At 50.4% G+C, this 21,143-nt stretch overlaps 1 protein-coding gene and 1 long non-coding RNA gene across 2 annotated transcripts; both read left to right on the top strand.

Annotated features, from left to right (window-relative positions):
- The first annotated feature begins 7,256 nt into the window (after nt 1-7,256).
- On the top strand, nt 7,257-8,460 carry LOC116594853. The gene is made up of 3 exons (XR_004287443.1): nt 7,257-7,343; nt 7,849-8,033; nt 8,182-8,460. It is a non-coding gene; the product is annotated as an uncharacterized LOC116594853 (long non-coding RNA).
- Nucleotides 8,461-17,029: 8,569 nt separating this feature from the next.
- On the top strand, nt 17,030-18,713 carry MC3R (melanocortin 3 receptor). The gene has a single exon (XM_032353731.1). It carries the CDS (start codon nt 17,093-17,095, stop codon nt 18,062-18,064), a length of 972 nt encoding a protein of 323 aa, XP_032209622.1. The 5' UTR covers nt 17,030-17,092; the 3' UTR covers nt 18,065-18,713.
- The last annotated feature ends 2,430 nt before the right edge of the window (nt 18,714-21,143 follow it).

Below are 21,143 nucleotides of genomic sequence, written 5' to 3'. Positions count from 1 at the left end.
TGAACGGCACTGGGTGTTAGATCACACTAAACTTGTGACCCGTTACCAAGCAAAACATACCAGTGATCCCCAAAAGGAGAAAAGCTAATGAGCGTGGATGAGCAGAGAAGCACCAGAGAGAAGCAAAGGTTCGGGGCCAGCGTTCTGCAGATGCTAGACAATGGTGACACCAGAAGGACAGGACAGACAGCAGAAAACGCACTCAACCACCACACACCATCTCAGCCACATCAGCACCCGTGGAAGGCAACCCCTTGGACTGGACATTATGCCAAGCCCATTCCCCTACAGCTGCCATGCAAGGAACCCACCATCAGGCAAATCCCAATTTTCAGAAAAGTAAGAGCATATCTGAGGCAAGACCACGAAGCCCGCTTTTTTTTTTTTTTTGAAAGGAATGTTTCCTATAAAAGCCTTCACTTTAAAGAAGAAGGAAAAAAAATCATTCCTGGCTAAGAAAACACTCATGTTACCATGGCTCGGATCATATACACAGAGCTCTTTTCTCCTTATGCTTCATGGAAGAAGGTTCCAGTGCAAATAAGTCAACCCAACCGTCCTTGGAGCACTTAATGTCCTTCTGTCCCCTTCCACTTCAGATGAGGTCGGTAGCTATTTTCGTCAACCAATGTTCCTTTAAATTATGAACTCAGTGAAATGAGAACACATTCATGGTCAGCCTCATGGGACCCTGAAGGATACAAACCCTTGTGATTTTTTATGTCTCACTCAATGAGAGAACTTCCCTGGGTCCACCATTTATTTACCGAATCCTTCCATGGAGTAGAGCGAGCCAAGGGAACAGAGGAATGCTGAGGAGTCATGGCAAATGGTCAGAGCTGATTCCTCCAACCTGCTCTCAACTGTTCTGTCTTTGCAGTGTCTGTCATGCCCTATTACATTTGTTCTGTGTCCATCTGTCCATCTGTCTCAGCCCCAGACACCACTTCTTGGCTCCTCAGGAGCAGAGCACATGAGGAGTGATATTCTACAACTACAACAGGACGCCCTGGGCAGATGGGTGGCCAAGACACATGTCAGAGTCACATAATTCGCACACGGACCACATGCAAGCTGCACTCTGTGTTCTGTGTTGTTCTGCACTGGGAGGGCGATCACCTAGATAGGGAGAGCCTAGCCTGTGCGACTTTCAGCAGGTGTAAACCCGGGTGCTCAGGAGACGAGACATGAATTTTTTGTTCCTCTCTAGGCATGAGCAGCTCCCTGGGGTCTGAGAGGGTAGCTCTGACGCCTCCTAAGTTCCTCTTCCTATCTGGCTTTAGAACTTGACGCTGGGAGAGCAGCTCAGACTGCACAGACCTGACTGACCGGAACAGATGGAAGTGTGTGTGACCCTGTGGCTTGTGTCCTCTAGCTGCCACACACATGAGCTGTGGCGGGGGCTCATGTGCTGCCTGGTCCCCTCCAGGACTGAGACCATTTCCCCAGCTGCAGGGAGTGCCGTAGCCAACAGCCACCAGTTGAGGCCTTCTCTGAGGCTTGCTTGCCTTCAGCTGAGAGGGACATCTCGCTTCGGACCAGGGGGGCGGAGGACTTCCACACTGGATGACAGCTGAGGCCAAAGTGTGGCCCAGGCCCTCGCCCCAGGCCAATGCGGCTCTGCGGGGGCTGCCAGCTCCAGGGCTGCTGTCGGTCGGGCTGGGAACACTTGGGCCTCTGGCCCAGCCCCCTCCCTGGCTCACGGCCGCACACAGGTGCATTTCCTGCATGCCCAGGCCCATCCTGGGGAACACGCTGACAACGGGACTCCATGGGAAAGCCCAGTTCTAGAGGACAGGAGAGAATGGCCACACCCTGGAGACGTGGGCCCTCCCCAGTCCTGCACGACAAGGAAGAAGCTGAGGAAGGGAGCTCAGAGCACACCCTCAAGTGTGAGCATCTTCAGTGAGGACCTGCCTTAAAATGAAGGAGAAGCACTTTCCAACGAGCACTTCCCAGTCTGGGAGTGTCTTCCCAGAAGCTGAAGCGTCTTGTGCCTCCAGAGCCTTTCCTTCCTCCGGGGACCATGGGATTGGGGCCTGGCACAGGGAGAGAAGTGCAGCCCCCACAGGGCGGCCTTGCAGATGTTCCAGGATGCAGGCCAGACACCGAGCACGGCATAAAGCCTCCCCGCTGTGTGGACCAGTCTCAGCCCCTGCTGACAGCAGGTGACTGCCTGGAGCACCAGCCTTCTACAGCATCAGAGGGGGATGCAAGTGACAGACGCTGCTCTCCAACCCAGCACACGTGTGCCAGCAGAGGCCACGCGCACCACGCTCTGCATGTGCCACCACCAACAGCCGCTCCCTCTCTCTCAGCATCTGCCAACAGTGGTTTGACTTCCGTTCCCCTAAACAGGGAGAGTGAGGCTGTCCAAGGACGGCCCTAACTCAGCCCCAGACCCACAGCACATAGCAGGCCCAGCTGCTTCTGTGGAAGGGGAGGAGGCACCTGGAAAATCAGGACAGGGAGCAGAAGGGTGTCCACACTGAGAAGCGTGCTCATGGGCCAAGTCCAAAGCTCCTAGAGCAGCATGCCTGGGATTCCAAGTCTGGTTCTTCCTACGGGGATTCTGTAGCCTCTCCCCGCTTCTTCTGTAAAATGCAGCGAATGTAACACTGCTCCAAGGGGTCACCGTGAGGCAGGGCCCAGGCTAAGAGGAGAAGGACCTGAGAGGGAGCACCTCTTTAAACCTGGCCACCCAGAGACGAGCCAGCCTCACCCTCGCTCCAGCTGGGCTGGCAAGTCTGAAGGAGGGAATACAGGCACAACCTGCGCTCAGGAGCCCAGGCTCTGGGGCCCGACCTCACGCAGGTCCCAGGCCCCACCAACACTGCCGCCTCGGGGAAGTACTGAGCCTCTGCTGCTCACCGTCTGCATTTCAGCTTCTGGAGGCCCCCGCAATTCTCCTCAACGGGCCCCTTTGTCCTCGGCGGCCGCAGATCCAGCCCCTCTCGCGTCTCCACACCTGCATCCTTTTCAGGACAGCAGGGCAAGGCTGCCCACCTGTGAGGATTGGATGAGGCTCACCCGGATAACTTGGGATCATCTCCCCATCTCAAGGTCCACAGTACTAAACAACTTTGCAAAGTCTCTTTTGTGTGTAAAGTCACACATTCACAGGCTCAGAGACTGGGACACAAACATCTTTGGGGAGGGGACATTTTGTTCACTGCACACATAGAAAGGTGTTTTTAGTGTATCAGCACTGATCTGGCTCTAAAAAACAAAAAACAGGTCTGGCTACTTATTTAGCTGATCCTACATGAAGGACCCACAATGTCCTAACTGCATACATCAGAGAACCCATCAGACATAGTTCTTGCCTTCACAAAGTGGATAACCTAGTCAGGCGGCTACCAAAGTGTGATCCTTGGACAGCACTGTCCAGATCTTGGGAACTTGATAGGAAGGCAAATTCTTGGACCCCATTCCAAGCCTGCTGAGTCAGAAACTGAGGGGAGTGGGGACAGGGAGGATTTGTGTCCTAACAAGACTTCCAAGTGATTTTAACACAAGCTGAAGTTTGAGAATGTTTTCTTTCTGAAAGATTCTAACTGCTGGCTTTGAGACGAAAGGAAGGTTCTGTGAGCCAAGAGAAGCAGTTGGCCTCTGAAAGCTGAAATATACGGGGAAACAGATGCTCTCCTACAGACTCCAGGAAGAATGCAGCCCTGCCAACCCATTTTGGGTTTCTGACCTCCAGAACTGTGAAAGAGTAAGTTTCTGTTGTCTTAAGCCACTAAATTTGCGGTAATCTGTTACACCACCTGAGAAACTACTACAGACCACAACACGGGGATGACAAATGCATACCATGCACGGTTTTAGTCCCTAGTTCCGCATCAGTGCAGACATTGCTAATCAATCCCAGCAGTCTTTTCCCGTGCTGATGAAGCCTTGGGACCTCTTACCCAGATCTACAGATGGCCAACACCTATTGACCCAAACTGGCATGCAAGAATGGGTCAGACTCTTGAATATAAATAACAAAACCCACTCTATCCAACTTAAACAGGGAATGTATTAAAGACATTAGGAGGCTCACAGACTCTCTGGGAAGGTCAGAACATTAGGCCCAAATGACCCTTTTGGACAGCCCCAGTGTGGAGCCTTTGGACACCATCACTGGTCACACACTGAAAGCACTGAAATGAACACAAGAGCTGGGACATCTGCTGTCGGAGAGCGGCGGGCTCGTCCCCAGCTGGCATCAGAGTGAATTCCACACTGGGCTTGTTCCTCATAGCACCGCTTCCCAGTCCAAGTCTAAAAATGGCTAGATCTCTCTCTTGTTCAAAGTCAAGTCTCTGCACCAACTGCATTGTTATCACCCAGACCTACTGAACTAGGAGCTGCATTTTGACAAGATCCCCAGGTAACCCAGATGCCCAGGCATGGGTGGAAATCCCTGCTCTGCACTACCTCACCATGATCTGAGACAACTCAAGCGTGCAGACCCTACAGTCATGACTTCACCGACATAATGGCACCAAGAAACACAACACTCAGAACAGAGGACCCAAGTGTTAACCAAGCCAAGGGAACAAGGGGAGCCTCCATTTTGTGATTAAGGAAGAAAATACAATTATAAAGTCTAAGATGCCTTCTAACCAGGACATATACAGAGATTACGCTTGGACACCACGGAGGGTTTTCTATTCAATACACCTGACCCTTCAGCCAGACTGAGTAGCATCAAGAACTCAGAATGGAACTCGGAACAAGATGGATCATTTGTCTTCTACACACAAGAAACCCCTGCTTTTTGTCACTAATTTGACTCAGTTGCTACAATTTGTGAATCAGCCATAAGAAAATGGACTCGGAGAATTAAATTAGTTTTTGCCTAAGTTTCCAAAAGAAGATCTGGCAGAGTACCAAGAAAAAAATGTTCTTTTTAAAAAGGCATAAAAAATAGCTTGACCTGTTCCCTACATTCAAGTGTTCAGAAAACAACTCACTCTCTATTCACAGAATCTTCCTGAAAGTCAAGAGATTAAGAGGAAGAAGTTTCTGGTTTTGAAATGTTCTTATAATTTCCACACTGAGTTTTAAAAGAGGTAACTTACAGTTGTTGGTTGTTTCTTTGTTTTTGAATCTGAAAAATGACAAAAGTCAGAAAATGGAGGGTTTTGTGATCCAAGAGTTGAACACAGCCTAGTGGGGCATATACTTTACTGTCCATAGGGACAGAGAGTAGACCAGTTGCCAGGGCCTGAGGAAAAGAGAGAATGGGGGGTGGCTGCTAAAGGGTATGGGGCTTCAGTCTGGGGTGATGAAAATGTTCTAGAATTAGGTGGTGGTGATGGCACAAACATGTGCTATACTTAAAAACCACTGAATTGTATACTTTAAAATTATGAATTGTAAGCTATGTGTAGCTCAATTTTAAAAATAAATATCTCTTTAGATATTTACAGACATAAAATATTAGGAACCTAGTGTACAAGTAAAAATAAATCTTAAAATTAGTTGGGAAATAGGGGCACCTGGGGGGCTCAGTCGGTTAAACTTCTGACTCAATTTCAGCTCAGGTCAGGATCTCGGGGTCCTGGGATGCAGCCCCACGTGGGGCTCAGTGCTCAGTGGACAGTCTTCCTGAGATTCTCTCCCTCTCCCTCTGTCCCTCCTCCCTGTATGCTCTCTCTCTCAACCTCTCTCGCTCTGTCTCTCTAAAAATATAAATCTTTTTTTTATTAGTTAGAAAATAAAAGCTTATTCAATGCATAGTATTACAATATTTGGACACTGAATTTTAAAAATAGAGTTAATTTTCCTCTGCATGTCATTTAGACAAAGTAATATATTTATGTATATGTATGTAAACACAAAAATGAAAATCTGCAGGTAAATGAAAAGGAGAGAGTAAGAACAAATGAACGAACAAACAAGGCACAAAGGAAGGAAAGAAGCAAAGTGTGACGAGAAGACACGTCACCTCTGTGGTAGTCTTTCCAGAAACCCATAACCACTAATAAACAAACAAACAAACAGATTAAGGTATATGCCACAAAATACGTGACCAGTGCCTCTCAAAACGGTCAGTCATGAAAAACGAAGAAAGAAACTTTATAGACTAGAGGAGACTAAGACATGATGACTTCATGCAAGTGGCTCCTTACATGGGATCCTGGACCAGAAAGAGGACATTAATGGAAAACTGGTGGAATTAAAACAAAATGTGCACTTTCATGAGTAGCAAAGCACTAGAGCTGGCTGTCCAGTTTCCACGGAAGGACCGTGATTATGTAAGACGTTAGCAATAGGAGCAGGACGAGGGACATGGGTGAGCTCTCTGCACGGTCTCTGCAATGCTGCTGTTCCAATAAAATACATAGACACAATTTTTAAAACTCAATTACACAGCAAAATGGCTGGCCATGATGGGAGAGTTAGGAATACCTATCAGAAACTCTTTGACTCGACTTAGATCATCATAAAATGCCCAGCCCTCCCACAATACTCACAGATGAGCTGTCTTCTTGTTCCTCCCCCAGAGCTGCCCACTTGTCACCTCCCGAAAGGACCCCAAAGAGAACGAGGCGTCACTTCTGGCTACCTTCTAGTCCGCCGTGCAAACCCTCCTCCAGAAGAGCGGCCGACCGCACCTCTGCGGTCCGACCGTCTCACGCCAGCCACACGCAGGCCGCCGCGCCGCTGCCCAAACACGGCGCCCGCCAGCCCAGGCTGCCCCGGAGTCCAGGCCTGGCCTCCCTGCGGCCGGGCCGGGCCGAGGCCGCCCACGCTGTCCTCTCTCTGCCACGGCGCTCCCGTATCACCCCGACCTGCCCCGCGGACGCCCGGTTCTTCCTCTTGGTCTTCCCGGCACCCACCACGGCCCCGGCGCGGAGACGCCGCCCCGGAACTGTCGAGCGAGCACGCGGACGAGCCCCTCCACCTTTCACCTGCTTTCCGGCGGCGAGAGGAAACCCGCCGCGCCGTCGGCCAGTCAGCCGTGCCCGCTAGCGAGCCGGCCAAGGCGCTGCAACACAAGAGCCAAACGTTTGGTGACTTAGACGCCATCCAAGTTCCCGTCTCTTTCCTGGGACGGTCCTGGAGGAAGCGGCTCAGGCAGACGCGGAAGGCCGGCCACCGGGGATACGTGGCTTCCGCCCTGGGTCAGGGGAAGCCTCTCTCTCCTCACCGCACGCTTACCCCGGAACGTCTCATCCCTTCGCACAGCACCGCCGGAAGCGGAAGCGCAGAGCCCCGGTCACGTGGCCGGCCGGCCGCCCGCCCGCAAGGGACGCTGGGAAGCGCAGCCCTGACCCGGCAGCCATGCCCCTTGATTCTTGGGGTCTCTGTCGTTAAACAGCAGCAATGAATTCTGTCGGGCAATGGTTGGTCATAGCAGTTAAGGATTTAGAGCAAGCATGCCCTTCTTGGAGTATTTTTAAATCGTTTAGGGGCAGTCTTGCTAACTTCCTCTATCACCAAGCCCCTTCACTGTAGAAGAGCTCTGACCCGAGCCTGTATGCCCTCATTGCTACGGCCACCCCAAGCCCTGCTCTGCACAGGCCTGGGCTCCTGCCTGGCCCTCGTGATATGTCCCAGAAAATGGAGCTCTCCCCCAAATCCCAGTCTCAGAGCTGGGTTCTGAACAGCTGTATTCAAAACCTGCAGCAGCAGGACAGCCCTGGGGTTGAGCTCTTCAGCTCTGCAGCCAGACAGGAGTTTCCCATTTCCTATCCTGTGTGCCTTTCCCAAATTATAGAATGCCTCTGCGCCCCCAGAGTCCCCATCCACAAAGCGATATGTTTAATTCTCACCCTATAAAGGGCGTGACACAGGGACTCACACACGATAAGCCCTCTATAAATGTTAGTTTGCTGCTTTTACTTGCAGTCCATTCGGACTCAGACGGTATGTGATGGCCTGGCCGTCTCTATTTTTACTTCCAGCTGCTTTCAGACAGGACTGGGGGACCCTTGGCTGACCCCAAAGGCACTGCACACCTATGGCGACCACTCTCATTATCTTCTTCAACAGTACTCTGGGGTCTCAAACATCAACCTGTCAGCAAGTAACAGGTCCATGTGCCACATGCTTCCTCCCTGCCTGGCCCCGGGCACCCTGACACTGACCTCACCTTGGATCTGACAGGTGCTTGTAAAATGCAGAGGACCGGTGGCCTTAGCAAAAGTCTAACAGATTGTTTTTCTGTCCTTTTGTGTGCAGTGCGCCTAGCTGGGAAGTGAGGCCTATTAATTCAGTCTCTTCTGGAGAATGCCAATCACCAAACTAACATGCGTTAACAAGAGAGAGATCTCTTCAGAGCAAATAATAATGAGAGCTCTAAGAATTAAAATGCAATTAGAAGCTGCCAGCACTACCAATACTTTGCACTCATGGATCAAGAGGCTAGTTGCTATTTCATCTACAAAAGGAAACAGTGAGAAAAGCGCTTCAACCACTCTCCTAATGCAATGTTCATGACAAATTTGAATTACAGTGATTTTACTCCCTGTTTCTTTCCTTCTCTTAGTGTCTTTCCCTCTCACCCTCCATCTTAATTACGAATTCTAACAAACCAAGATCTGGTATAAAAGAAATTATCTTGATTCCATATGCATAAGAAAGGCTCTCTTCTCTTGACGCATTGATCACATACTCAAGATGGTGATTAAAGACCCCACTTCCACATTCAGTGGGTCTTTGTTACTATCAGGATATTAATTTATTAATCAATTGCAAATGTCAAATGGACATCTCAAACCCTCTTAATCAAGATGCAAAAATGGGGGCGCTGGGATTGACTCATGCGACCGTAGAGTAAAGGACTATAAGCTCCATATCCAGCACCTGAGGGATGAACAGATCTACCTCTTTTCAGTCCTCTGGGTCAGCTTCCTCCTCAGGCAGGCCCTCCTCCTCCCGACTCTTACACCACAGTAACCACCTGCACGGGGCCTGTATCACCCCAGCTGCGGCTCCTGAATGCACACCTGACCCTTCACTGTGGCTAGAAGTGGGGGAAGACTTTAGACCAGAGCTCTCTGATAGAACTTTTGGTGAGGACAGATGTGTTCTCTATCTGTGCTGTCCCATAGAGGGGCCACTAGTCACATACGGCTACTGAACACTCAAAACATGGCAAGGACAGCTAAAGATGTGAATTGTAAACTTGGCTTTACATTAATTCATTAAATTTAAATAGCCACACGTGGCTAGTAGTCATCAGACTGTTCAGAGCCTCTTGATGACGTCAGGCAGGGAGTACACGTCCGAATTCTTGCCAGGCCCACCCTTAACCACAGGGAATGAGAAAAGAAAGGAATTCAGGGGCACAACGCCAGATAGAGGGGAAGTGGCTGCTGGGGATACAAAGACGATGGAAGGCTTTCTGGTTTGCACAGCTGGCTGGAAAGTGAGGCCATCCACCAGAAAAGAAAACACCGAAGCGTGACCAGATCCAAGGGAGCAGAGCACAAATTCAGCCCTGGGCATGCAAGTATGAGCTGCCATGAGAAGTCAGAGGAATGGTGTGGAGCTCCAAGAAGGCTGAGCCTGAGGTATAAATTTGGTGGGCACTGGCAGAGAGCAGGGCATTGACGTGGAGGTACAGTGACACTCCATAAGGAAGAAAACAGAGTGGGATCAGCAGAGGGGAGCCTCAATGCCCAGTGGTGTAGGGGAGGGGGATGAGAAAGAGCAGTCACAGGGTCAGGAGGGAAACCGGGAGAACGCTGGAAAAAAGAAGGGATCTAGAGCGAAGGAGTGGTCGCCAGAGCCAAATGCTGCTAAGTCAGCCAAGCATGGGTTAAAGATGAAGATGTGCCATGGGCTTAATCAAAAGGAGGTCACTAGCGCCCTTTGCGAAACCTGTTTCCATGGAGTGACCGAGGCAGAAGCCAGGAGGGCATGGCTTGAAAGGAGAAAAGTGGAGAAAGCGGGTGTTGACCATTCTTTCAAGAGCTTCAGATGCCAGGAGGGGGACGGTTGAGGAGGAGCTGCAGAAACATATGAAACCAGAGAAGGGCTGAGGTCTTTTATGAGGATACAAGTACTTGCAGATCAAGGCCTCATCCCATGTTTTCCCAATATAACAGTATTTTAAGGGTATGACTAAGCCATTCAGTGACACAGGGAGGAAAAAAAAATCCATTAAGAGGCTAGAACTTCAAAATGGTTTGCTTAGTCAATGTTCACTTAGGAATTAAGTCAGAATTAATTAAGTCAGAATTAATCAGTAAGTCCCCCAAGACTGTGGCACACTACCCCCGTCCCGCATCTTCCAATAATTTAAAGATAGCATCTTCATCAAAAAGATAAAGGGATACAATTTTATTTTTTTTAAGATTTTATTTATTTATTTGGCAAATGGAGATCACAAGTAAGTAGAGAAACAGGCAGAGAGAGAGGAAGAAGCAGGCTCCCCGCTGAGCAGAGAGCCCGATACGAGGCTCAATCCGAGGACGCCGGGATCATGACCCTGAGCTGAAGGCAGAGGCTTTAACCCACTGAGCCACCCAGGTGCCCCAAGGGATACAATTTTACAATACATTTAAAATCTCTGTCTCTGAGGCACCTGGGTGGTTCAGTCAGTTAGGTGTCTAGGTCATCAGACCTTCAGCTCAGGTCATGATCTCAGGGTCCTGGGATCGAGCCCCGCATTCCTGCTGAGCAGGGAGCCTGTTCTCCCTCTCCATCTGCCAACTGCTCCCCCTTGCTTGTGCTCTCTCTGTGTCAAATAACTCTTTTTTAAAAAATCTGTCTCTGTCTCCCAGAACAGAAAAAAGAAAATAAAGGAAAATGGGTGGGTGCTTAAGAGGGCGCCTGGGTGGCTCAGTGGTTTAAGCCTCTGCCTTCGGCTCAGGTCATGATCTCGGGATCCTGGGATCGAGTCCTACATTGGGCTCTCTGCTCAAAGGGGAGCCTGCTTCCTTCTCTCTCTCTCTGCCTGCCTCTCTGCCTACTTGTGATCTCTCTCTCTGTCAAATAAATACATTTAAAAAAAAAAAAAGAATTATCAACAGAATACAAACTATGAGAGAGGCTTCAAAGGAAGGAAATAAAGTCAAAGCTGATGATTATAAGAATAAAATGTCAGTCCAGGTTAAGGAAGCAATGAAAGGTGCCTACAATAAAGCTGAGAAGCAGCCCAGAAAGGGTCCTTGGGTTACCAATCTGGAGTACTTAAGAGCCATTAGCTTGGGGGTTGCTTCTCAGAACCTCCAGGGGGTGAGGGAAAAGCCTGTAGGCTGGAAACAGGTGAACATACCGTATCCACCACGAGCGTTAGCGTGTGCTTTCAGAAAGGATGTCCCTCTGGTCTCTACCATGAAGAGACACACCACTAGCGAGTCTTCACGTAACCACAGACCATTTAAGACACAGGGAGCACTAGCGCAATCGTATTTGTTACATCCCATCCAAGTACAGTTGTGCACCATAAACGTCGTGTTCAGTGCACTAACAAATCGTTCTTACTAAGTTTCTTCAGTTGTGCGACCATCACCCTAACCCAGTTACAAACATTTTCATCACCCAGATTGTGCCCTCTGATGGTTCATCCCCACCCCCATCCCCAGATCTAGGCAACTACTAGTTTACTCTCTGCCTGTACAACAGATCTGCCTTTTCCTGGGAGTGTAAACACACAAAGTGTAGTCTCTCGTGTCCAACTTCTTTCCCTGAGCGTACTGGCTTTGAGACTCACTCATGCTGTGTGGGAATCAGTATTCTGTTCCCTTTTTAATGCCGATTCCTGTTCCACAGTGTGGACCCACCACATCTGTCTGTCTGGTCACCGGACAATGGACATCAGGCCGTCTCCACTGTTCGGCAACCAGGAATCATGTTGCTGTGAACGTTCACATCCAAGCATCTGTGTGGACATTTATTTTGATTTCTCTTGGGTGGACGTCCAAGAGGGGAATTACTGGAGTCAGATGATAAGATTGTGTTTTGCTTTCTTTACAAACTGTGGTGGTGTTTTCCAAAGTGTCTCTGCTGCAGTGCTTGAGGCTGTCGGTTAGACCAGGGGCGGGCATACAAAGACAAAAAAGACTGCTCCCACTCACAATCAGCATATTGTCGAACGGGAGAGAAATTATCGTAAAATTACTGTCCAATGGAGTTACTTCCTCATAGCACCGAAAAAGTGGGGTCTATCCGGCAATTACACAATCAAGATTGTCGAGAGAGGAAAAAGAGAAAGACAAGGGGCTTGTTCCTTCCAACCTTTTTTGAGCACCCAAGATGCTTCGGACAGCGGGGATGATTAAATATGAACACGGTCATGCTTGAGAGTTTTGTTCAGCTGGGCAGAACAGAACACCTCCATTACAAGAGCTTACATAAATAAAATCTTGCTTGTCTAGCACATAACTAGAAACCTGGAGGCAAGGAGTTCAGGGCTTTGCCTGCCTCTCTGTAAAGTCAGCAAGGATTCAGGGACCCCTCCGGGTCTGGGTGCCCCAAAGATCAGGCGCTTGTCCTCAGGCTTACAAAACAGGAGAGAGCTCTCCCAGCCTCCGTGCCGTGATTCCACTCAAGAGCGAAAGAGTGTGCGGGCGCAGTCTGCTAGTTGGCTTAGCTGAGTCACCTCCCCCGACCACCCCTACATCCACTGGCCAGAAGCAGGTTATGCTGCCCCCGAGGGAGGCCAGGAAATGAGTGTGTTGTCTGGGCATGCTGTTGTCCTTGGTAAATTAGAAGTCCATTAGGAAGGAAGAAGGGGGGAATAGGTGTTAGGTGAGCAACGCACAGCCCTGCCTCCTTTCCTTCCTGAAGTAAATCATCAAGCAGAGAAAAGAGCTTAGCAGAGACAGGAGGCACACAGTAGGTGTTCTGTATACCTTAGTTTGAGCTCTCTCCCCTCCTCCTATGAGCTGAACCCATGACAGAGACTGGGGAACAGGTGAGTTATTTGGGAGATGATCTCAGGAAACAGGCATGAGGGAGACGGGAGAAGGCAGAAGAGATGAGGGAGACCACCGGGGCTCAATGTCACGAGGACATCTGGGCAGCAACGCAAGGTGGCCCCGGATGCCCACACGAAAGACAGGAGGCTGGAGAGTCCACTCGGCGGCTCCAGCCCTTAAGTAACTGAGTGTTAACCCAGACGGTGTTCAATCCCCTTCACTCCCAAGCTGAGCTTGATCCAGCTAGGAGGGCCACCAGCCCCCCCCCCAAATCAGGGGAGATCCTGAGACACCGTGTGGGGGGATCCCTGGACATGGGATCTGGCAGAGCAACTGGAAACTGAGCTCCCGAGGACCTGCCCAGCAAAAGGCAGGTGAAATCCGAGACAGGCTCAGGATGGGAACACAGGCATGAAGGCCATCTCCTCCTCGGAAATAATTAGGGTTAATGATACATCTAATCGTTGTCTCCAATATGATCTCTGGCCAACGCTGTCCCCATTTTGTGGCACGGGGTGTGACTACCAAAGGGGGAATAAAGTGAATAAAGTTCCTAAGATTTGAGGAAATTTGTAATAAATAAATAAAACAAAACAAAGCAAAACAGTTCCCATCTGAGCTGGGTCTTGAAGGCTACGATGTATACATGAGGCACAAAATCAAGGAGGAGCTCTTCGGGCAGAGAGGACACCTAGGTGCGTTATCTCTTAGGATAAGAATCTCCTTGTTATGGTTTATCTGAACATTCAAAACAGGAACTCCCACATGGGCCAACGATATATGCTGTGTCTCATACGCTGTGTCTCGCAACTGTTATTAACAGAGCCAATGCCGGTGTAGAAGATTCAATGAATCTGTGCTGTGTCTGTGTGGCTCCCCCAGGAGAGTGGGGGGTAGCATTTAGGGACCCCAAATCAACACTTATTAGCAGAGCCGGTGCTCAAGGCTGCAGGTGTGCAGCGGCCGTCCTCACCGGCTCCCTCGAGCCCAGCCCACACCGTCACGGAGCGCTGACAGCACTGACGGACCCGCAGGTGATGGATAACCTCGATTATCTAGCTTTGCAGGAAACGCTGGTGCCCCTGAAGCCACAAGACAAGACAGGATGAATACACCTCTGCGTGTGTCCTGAGGGCCAGGAGAAGTCCCTGAAACGATGAAGACTGTGTTCTTCCCCATCCTGGAAGATGGGTGGTTTCGCTGCAGAAATCAAGTTGCTCTGCTGAGGATAGATAGAAACACTGTGTCTTGTGCCCCCAGGCACACTGAGAAAAAGCCTTTTTTATTTTAGTAGAAACTGTCAAACAATGAGACTATTCACAAACACCAGGACTGCCTGCAAGAGTGCTCTCCATACTCTCCTGAATCTGGTATCTGTCTAATTCCTGCTAACCTCATCGGAAAAACTGGTTTCGGCGTCTAGTATGGATTTCGATTTCCCTGATGCCCCCGAAGACTGGACATCTTTCACATGTTTGCTATCCACTTTTATTTGCTCTCCAGTGGATTTCTATTCATATCTTTGGCCCAATATTCTAAGAGGTAATTTCATCTTTTTCTTATTAATCAGAAAGCCCTCCTTATCTATTAGAGATGGTAACCATTCATTGCCTATGGCAAATGTTTTCTTCCTGTCTTCTGATGTTGCCTACAGTGTTTTTTTTTTCCATACTCTAAATTTTGGATTGCCCGTCTTGGTAAGAAAATCTCTCCCTTCCACAACTTTATAAATATTTTAAACGTTCTTCTATTTCCTTATGCATATTTCTTCTATCTCATACACACACACACACACACACGCACACGCACAAAGTTAGATAACAGATGAATCATTAATCCATCTGGAATGTGTGTGTGCATGTGTGTGCACACATATCTGCGTGGTGTGTATGTGCAGTTGTGTATCTGCATGGTGTGTGCGTTTCCATGGTGTGTGTGTGCGCGCATGTGTGTGTGCACACGCATCTGCACGGTGTGTGTGTGTGCACGCATGTATCTGCGTGGTGTGTGTGAGCACCGCTGTGTGTCTGCATGGTGTGTGTGTCTGCATGGTGTTTGTGCATGCATGGATATGGTGTGTGTGTGCACATGTTATCTGTGTGGTATGTGTGTGCATGGTGTGTGTGCATGCATGCGTGTGTGCATATGTATCTGCATGGTGTGCGTGTGTGCCGTTGTGTCAGCATGGTGTGTGTGTGTGTGTGCACAGTATGTGTGTTTCTGTGCAGTGTCTGTGTGTCTGTTTGTGCAGTGTGTGTGCACATGTGTAAGGGCAAACAGACCCTATGTTTCCAGAGTTCACAGGATCCTCACGTGCAGCACCAAATGTGACATGAACCAGGTACTGAAGTCCATTGCTAAATTCTGCCTTCTACATTTTCCTGCTCAAAAGGCATCTCGGCCCTCCCTGCTACTTAAAAAGGAAAGAGAGGCTCCCTGCCCATTGTGTCTCCCACAGTTCCATGGCCAGACACTCTCAAATCTCTACAACACATCTGCCTGAACATCTCTGCTTCTGTCCTCCCCTGGTCCCGTGCCACACGTCCCCCTCCCCCTCCTCCTAGCTCCAGCTACTATCATCTATCCCAGACCGCTAAAGCCCCCGCCTCCCTCGTTCCTTGCCCCTCCCCTTCCAATCCTTTCTCTACCCTGCATCTGGGAGTCTTTCTAAAGCTCAGCTCCCTCTCAACACCCCACTGCCTAAAGGCCTTTCTTCCACAGGCCCCCACTGCCTTCAGGAGACATTCCAAACTCCCACGTAGGGAGGAGGCAGGCACTTCCCAACTTTGGTTTAAAAAAAAAAAGAAAGAAAGAAAGAAAACCTTTGCAGCCTTATTTCTCAAATTGTGTCTCCCAGCTCTATACTCTGGCCAAACTCCATTCAGGTCCTCAAAAACACCAAGCTTCCTTATAACACATAAATCACAGGGATAAAAAATCCAGCATAGGGAAGAAATGTGGTCACTAATACTGTAATAACATCACCTGGTGACAGAGAGGACTATAGATATCGGGCCACAGAGAATTCTTGGGTCACGATGTCGTACACCTGAAACTAACATAACCTTGTGTGTCAACTGTACTTCAGTTGAAAAAAAAAAAACAAACAAACCTCCAACCTTCCTTTTCGGTAGCTCTCAATCCTGGCTACACCCCAGCTCACCAGTCGAAAACCGAACACACGTTAGTCCAGTTCCTGCCCCTGGTGATTCTGACTCAGGAAGTCAGGTGGGTCCCTGCACCCACATTCTGTGATGCTCCCCACAGCCACTGCTCTTTGTCTCCAGGTCTGGGGTATGTGACTCCCTCTGCCTGGGACCCTCCTCTACCCCTCCAACCCCCGCCCCACGTCACCGCTGTCTATAACCTCTTCTTCCACCAAGTCAAGGCTTAGGTGCTCTTCCCTTGACCCTCCAGGTTAGGCCCCACACACGCTCCCAGCCCCGTGGCCTGCATCATCGCGCATTCGTCACAATGAAATATAACATCCTGACTTCTCGTCTCCCACCTCGGAGGCCAAGTCTAGGGGAAACCAGGACGGCGTGCAGGTCTGGTTCACCGTCACTTTCCCTGCACCCAGCAGAGACCTGACCCACAGCAGGTGCTCCATAAACGATGGCTATTTTCTAAGACAACGGATGAGCAGACCAGAGAACTGAGCACCTGTGGCAGTTTCCCCGAGAAGAACGAACCGCTCGGCCAAGGCAGCACGCAGTTAGCAGTCTGGCCAGCAGAGGGCACCAGCCCGCTGCTCAAGCTCCCAGCCCACGCGGGCGCTGTGGTCAGTCAGAGGCACCAGAGTGATGCTCAGTGGTCCTCTCGCCGCGCTGCAGCTGAAGTAGGAGGAGTGTGTCCGCAGCCCGGCCGTGAAGCCTGAGTGCTCCCCCCTCACTTCTAGCAACAGGTACCACGGGCCCGGTCCTGCTATGAATACAGCTGAAACTCTGGCCACCGGGGGCAGGTCTTCCATTCCCTGCTGGGGGTGTGGGAAGGGGTGAGAAGGAAGGCAGACAGCCGACGACACAGAAGAGTGTCCGTAAAACTGCTTGTCTTGGAGGAGCGAGGGAAAGTTCTCTGGGCTGTGTCGCAGCTGACTTTCCCTCCCTCTCCCTCAGTCCGGACTGCACGGGCACCTGCCCCCAGCACCCGGAGGGAGACCCCGGCCGTCAGCAGCAGCAGGTTCCGGACGCTGCCGGAGCCCCTGCTCCCACCGTCTGTGAGCAATGAACGCTTCGTGCTGCCTGCTGTCTGCTCAGCCAACCCTGCCCAACAGCTCAGAGCAGCTCGCCGCCCCCTCCCTCAGCAACCAGAGCAGCAGCGGGTTCTGCGAGCAGGTCTTCATCAAGCCCGAAGTCTTCCTGGCGCTGGGCATCGTCAGCCTGCTGGAGAACATCCTGGTCATCCTGGCCGTGGTCAGGAACAGCAACCTGCACTCGCCCATGTACTTCTTCCTCTGCAGCCTGGCGGTGGCCGACATGCTGGTGAGCGTGTCCAACGCCCTGGAGACCGTCATGATCGCCATCATCAACAGCAACTACCTGACCTTCGAGGACCGGTTCATCCAGCACATGGACAACGTCTTCGACTCCCTGATCTGCATCTCCCTGGTGGCCTCCATCTGCAACCTTCTGGCCATCGCCGTGGACCGGTACGTCACCATCTTCTACGCGCTGCGCTACCACAGCATCATGACCGTGCGGAAGGCGCTCGCCTGGATTGCGGCCATCTGGGCGTGCTGCGGCGTGTGCGGCGTGGCGTTCATCGTCTACTCCGAGAGCAAGATGGTCATCGTGTGCCTCATCACCATGTTCTTCGCCATGCTGCTCCTCATGGGCTCGCTCTACGTGCACATGTTCCTCTTCGCCCGGCTGCACGCCCGGCGCATCGCAGCGCTGCCCCCAGCCAACGGGGCGGCCCCGCAGCAGCACTCGTGCATGAAGGGGGCTGTCACCATCACCATCCTGCTGGGGGTGTTCGTCTTCTGCTGGGCCCCCTTCTTCCTCCACCTCATCCTCATCATCACCTGCCCCACCAACCCGTACTGTGTCTGCTACGCCGCCCACTTCAACACCTACCTGGTCCTCATCATGTGTAACTCCATCATCGACCCGCTCATCTATGCCTTCCGGAGCCTGGAGCTTCGGAACACATTCAGGGAGATCCTCTGCAGCTGCGATGCCATGAACCTGGGCTAGGGTGCCAGGGCCAGGGAGTGGGCGCCGGCGGCTCCGTCACCGGCGAGCCCCCAACCAGCCAAGCAAGGTGTTTAGAAAGAAGAAGAGGGGGTAGAGAAGTCCTGGATAGGCTTAAAATAGGTCAACAGCCATGATCGGTATGTCTTTTGTCTTTGCACTTGCAAAGCCTTCGAAGGGGAAAATGGTACGTAACGGGCTTTCTCGCAGGACTCTGCGGGGGGTAAGTGACTGATTTCCCAAAGAGGCCCTGGTAGGACTCAGTGAGGGCGGCTCGGGGCGCAGCCTGCCTTTACATGCATGCGCGCGGGGTCTGTCACGCCCACCTGCTTCCTTCTGCGTCCTCCCCGTGCCTCCCTGCCACAAGTCAGACCAGACGGAAGGGTTTTCGTTGGCTCTGAGAGGGATTCAAATGTCTCCCCGGCAAACCAGTCACGGTTCTGGCTGTCAGCTGCTCAGATGGTCTCGTCCTTATTTCAGAAGAGACTGGGTTTCTAGCCTATAACCCTATTTACTGTAAAACAATGGTCTAAAAAATACTGAGCTCCATGTGGAGGAAGCGATGCTACATTTGCCCCTCTCCTCAACCTCCCAGACCAGCCTCCCCCCGAAAACTAGCATAGGGATATGACCTGCTTCTAATTTGGTTGCTGCTGCTACTGCTGTCAGGTTCTTACGCATTAAATCTAAGGCAGCTCTCAAAATTCTAATGAAAGACAGAGATAGTGCTTGGGAAAATCAGCACTGGATACCTGTGTACAAAGCATTTTGCTGTTTAAAGGTATAAATTTCCCTATTTTAAAAAAAAGCCTTTTTCCTATTATTCCTTTTCTGTCATTAAAGCAAGAGAGGGAATCATGGATGGGAGGGCATGTGCCTCAAGAAATGGCTTTCCTGTAGTTTCAGAGAGTTTCAGAAACTGTGGAAATGCCCGTGGCTTTCTCAGAAGCTCTGTTTCTGCTCCCCCTAGCTGTGTCTCTATCACCTGATCTCCGGAACTGTCTGTAAGACAGAAATTTCTTGGTTCACTGCTCCTTTTTTTCAGCATAGTGAAAGGTGGGGTGACCCGGCTCTCAATGGCTGTACCTTATCAAGCAAAGCTTCTCATCCCCGTGAGCACAGGGCGAGCTCTGCCGACCAGCACTGTCGGTGTTTGCTGGACGTCCATCACTGCGCCCCACCAGGCCCCCTCAGACCCCTTCCTGTCCTAGAGAACTTCACACTCTGCTGTCTGGCTGCCCTCATGCTGCCCCCACCTCCACCCAACAACTCCACTGTAAATTCTTATAATATGCTGTGCCTTTAGTGTACAATTGTGTATTTTTCTTGTGCTGGAATATATTGTGGGTTTTTTGGTACTTGAAGACATTGTGCCAGTATAAGCAATATCACTTGTCTCTTGCTTTGGTTGTGGCATTTGGAAATAATAAAAGGCTTTTGCAACTGCTAATGTGTGACACGTTAAACTATGCCACCCGGAAGCACCCTGGTGACTTCTGCACATGGCCCTCACCCCTTACACTGTAATTCTGAGTCTTTTGTAAATGGCATAAACACTGCCATTGACCACGGTGCTCAGCTTTTCTAGGGCAATGCCTGATAGCCAAACTACAAAATTCTCCCATTTAGTTTCCAAAAATACCGGGCTGTAGTTCCCGGGCCACTGCCACTCTCCATTATTCTAATCGAGACACCAAATAATAGGTCTTGCCCATGGCCACTCAGCCAGCACACACGGGAAACGGGGAATCAGATTCTTTAAAAAACTGTACTATCAGCTGTAAAAATTATGATGTCCTTTCTCTATGTAAACAATGTAACTTTTCAGTCTCTGATATCAGCTCTCACATTACTTCACTTTACCCTCTCCACAAACTTCCCAAATAGGTGCGTCCTTTTACAGATGAGGAACCTGACCAGGAGGAAAACGTGGCTTCCCAGCCACGCCCAGCTGGTTAGAGTCACAGTGTTTTGAGTCCTGGGGATGATGTCTTTTTGCACCACTACCATGCGGGCAACAGGTTTCCACCTTCAGACCTGACTCAGCTCTCCTTCCTGTACGTATTGTAGCTTACAGTAGCGCTTCCAGATGTAAATGCCCACAGGAATCACCTGGGATCCTGTTCGAGTGCAAAATTTCAACCACCAGGTTTGAGGTAGAGCCTAGGATTCTGCATTTCTGACCTGGACAAGCCCCCGGGAGATGCAGCTATAGGCCTGGAGACCACCTTTCACAAAGCCAGGGCACAGAAGACTTTCAAATGAGCATAACAGAAACCCCAAAGGACTCATCTGCCTGGAGTGCTGACCCCGTGCCAAGAACCATGTTAAGGACTGGACAGGCATCTCTTCTCTGACCCTTGCAATAACACCAGGAGACAGATGCCATGATCACTGTTATTCTGAAGACAAGGCATCTCAAACTCAGAGATTAAGGAGGTTGTCTATGAAAATTCAGCTAGCAAGGAGCGAAGCAGAGGTTCAAACAGGCTGCCTGACCTCCATCCCCAAGTCCAACACCAATGCCCTAGCATTGGAGCCATGACCCAATGATATGAGAGGCAATGTGCTGCCACGGAGGGAGATGCGTGCATATTCCTATAACCCACAAGTCCAGAATTTCATAATAGAGTTTCCATAGAAATGTCATAAAAACAAAGAACCTATTAATTTTATTTGCTCTCTTTTTCCAAAGCCTGTGGGTAGCCCCAGGGAATCCATCTCTTAAGCGGGGGGCGGGGGGGGGGGTGTGAGCAACATTAGGTTGGCGGCCAGGGCCTGTTCATGTGGGAACCCACCAGACATTTTAAGCAGCAGGAGTCAGGTTTGAAAATGCTTAATTTGGAGAAATAAAAGCTCATCATGATTTTGACTCATGTGTTAAGTCGATCTCACCTTTCACTCCCATTCCCAAGGTAAGATCACTGCAGTGGCTGACTCCCTGGGTCTCTGGAAATGGTCACCTGTTGTCGTTACTTAAGTTGGACTTTTTTGCTTAATTCCTATGGGGCTGGGGGCTGCCACATACTTAAGCCTCCTTGGCTGGAAACCTTCACCCACCCTCACCTCCACCAAAATCCAT

Source organism: Mustela erminea, chromosome 7 (genome assembly GCF_009829155.1).
Source record: "Mustela erminea isolate mMusErm1 chromosome 7, mMusErm1.Pri, whole genome shotgun sequence".
NCBI lineage: Eukaryota > Metazoa > Chordata > Mammalia > Carnivora > Mustelidae > Mustela > Mustela erminea.
The sequence above is the reverse complement of the archived record's forward strand: the minus strand, read 5'-3'. Positions and strand labels throughout refer to the sequence as shown.

What these genes read in the sequence shown, in the direction of transcription:
- MC3R (XM_032353731.1), top strand. Translation starts at nt 17,093, where the DNA reads ATGAACGCTTCGTGCTGCCTGCTGTCTGCTCAGCCAACCCTGCCCAAC.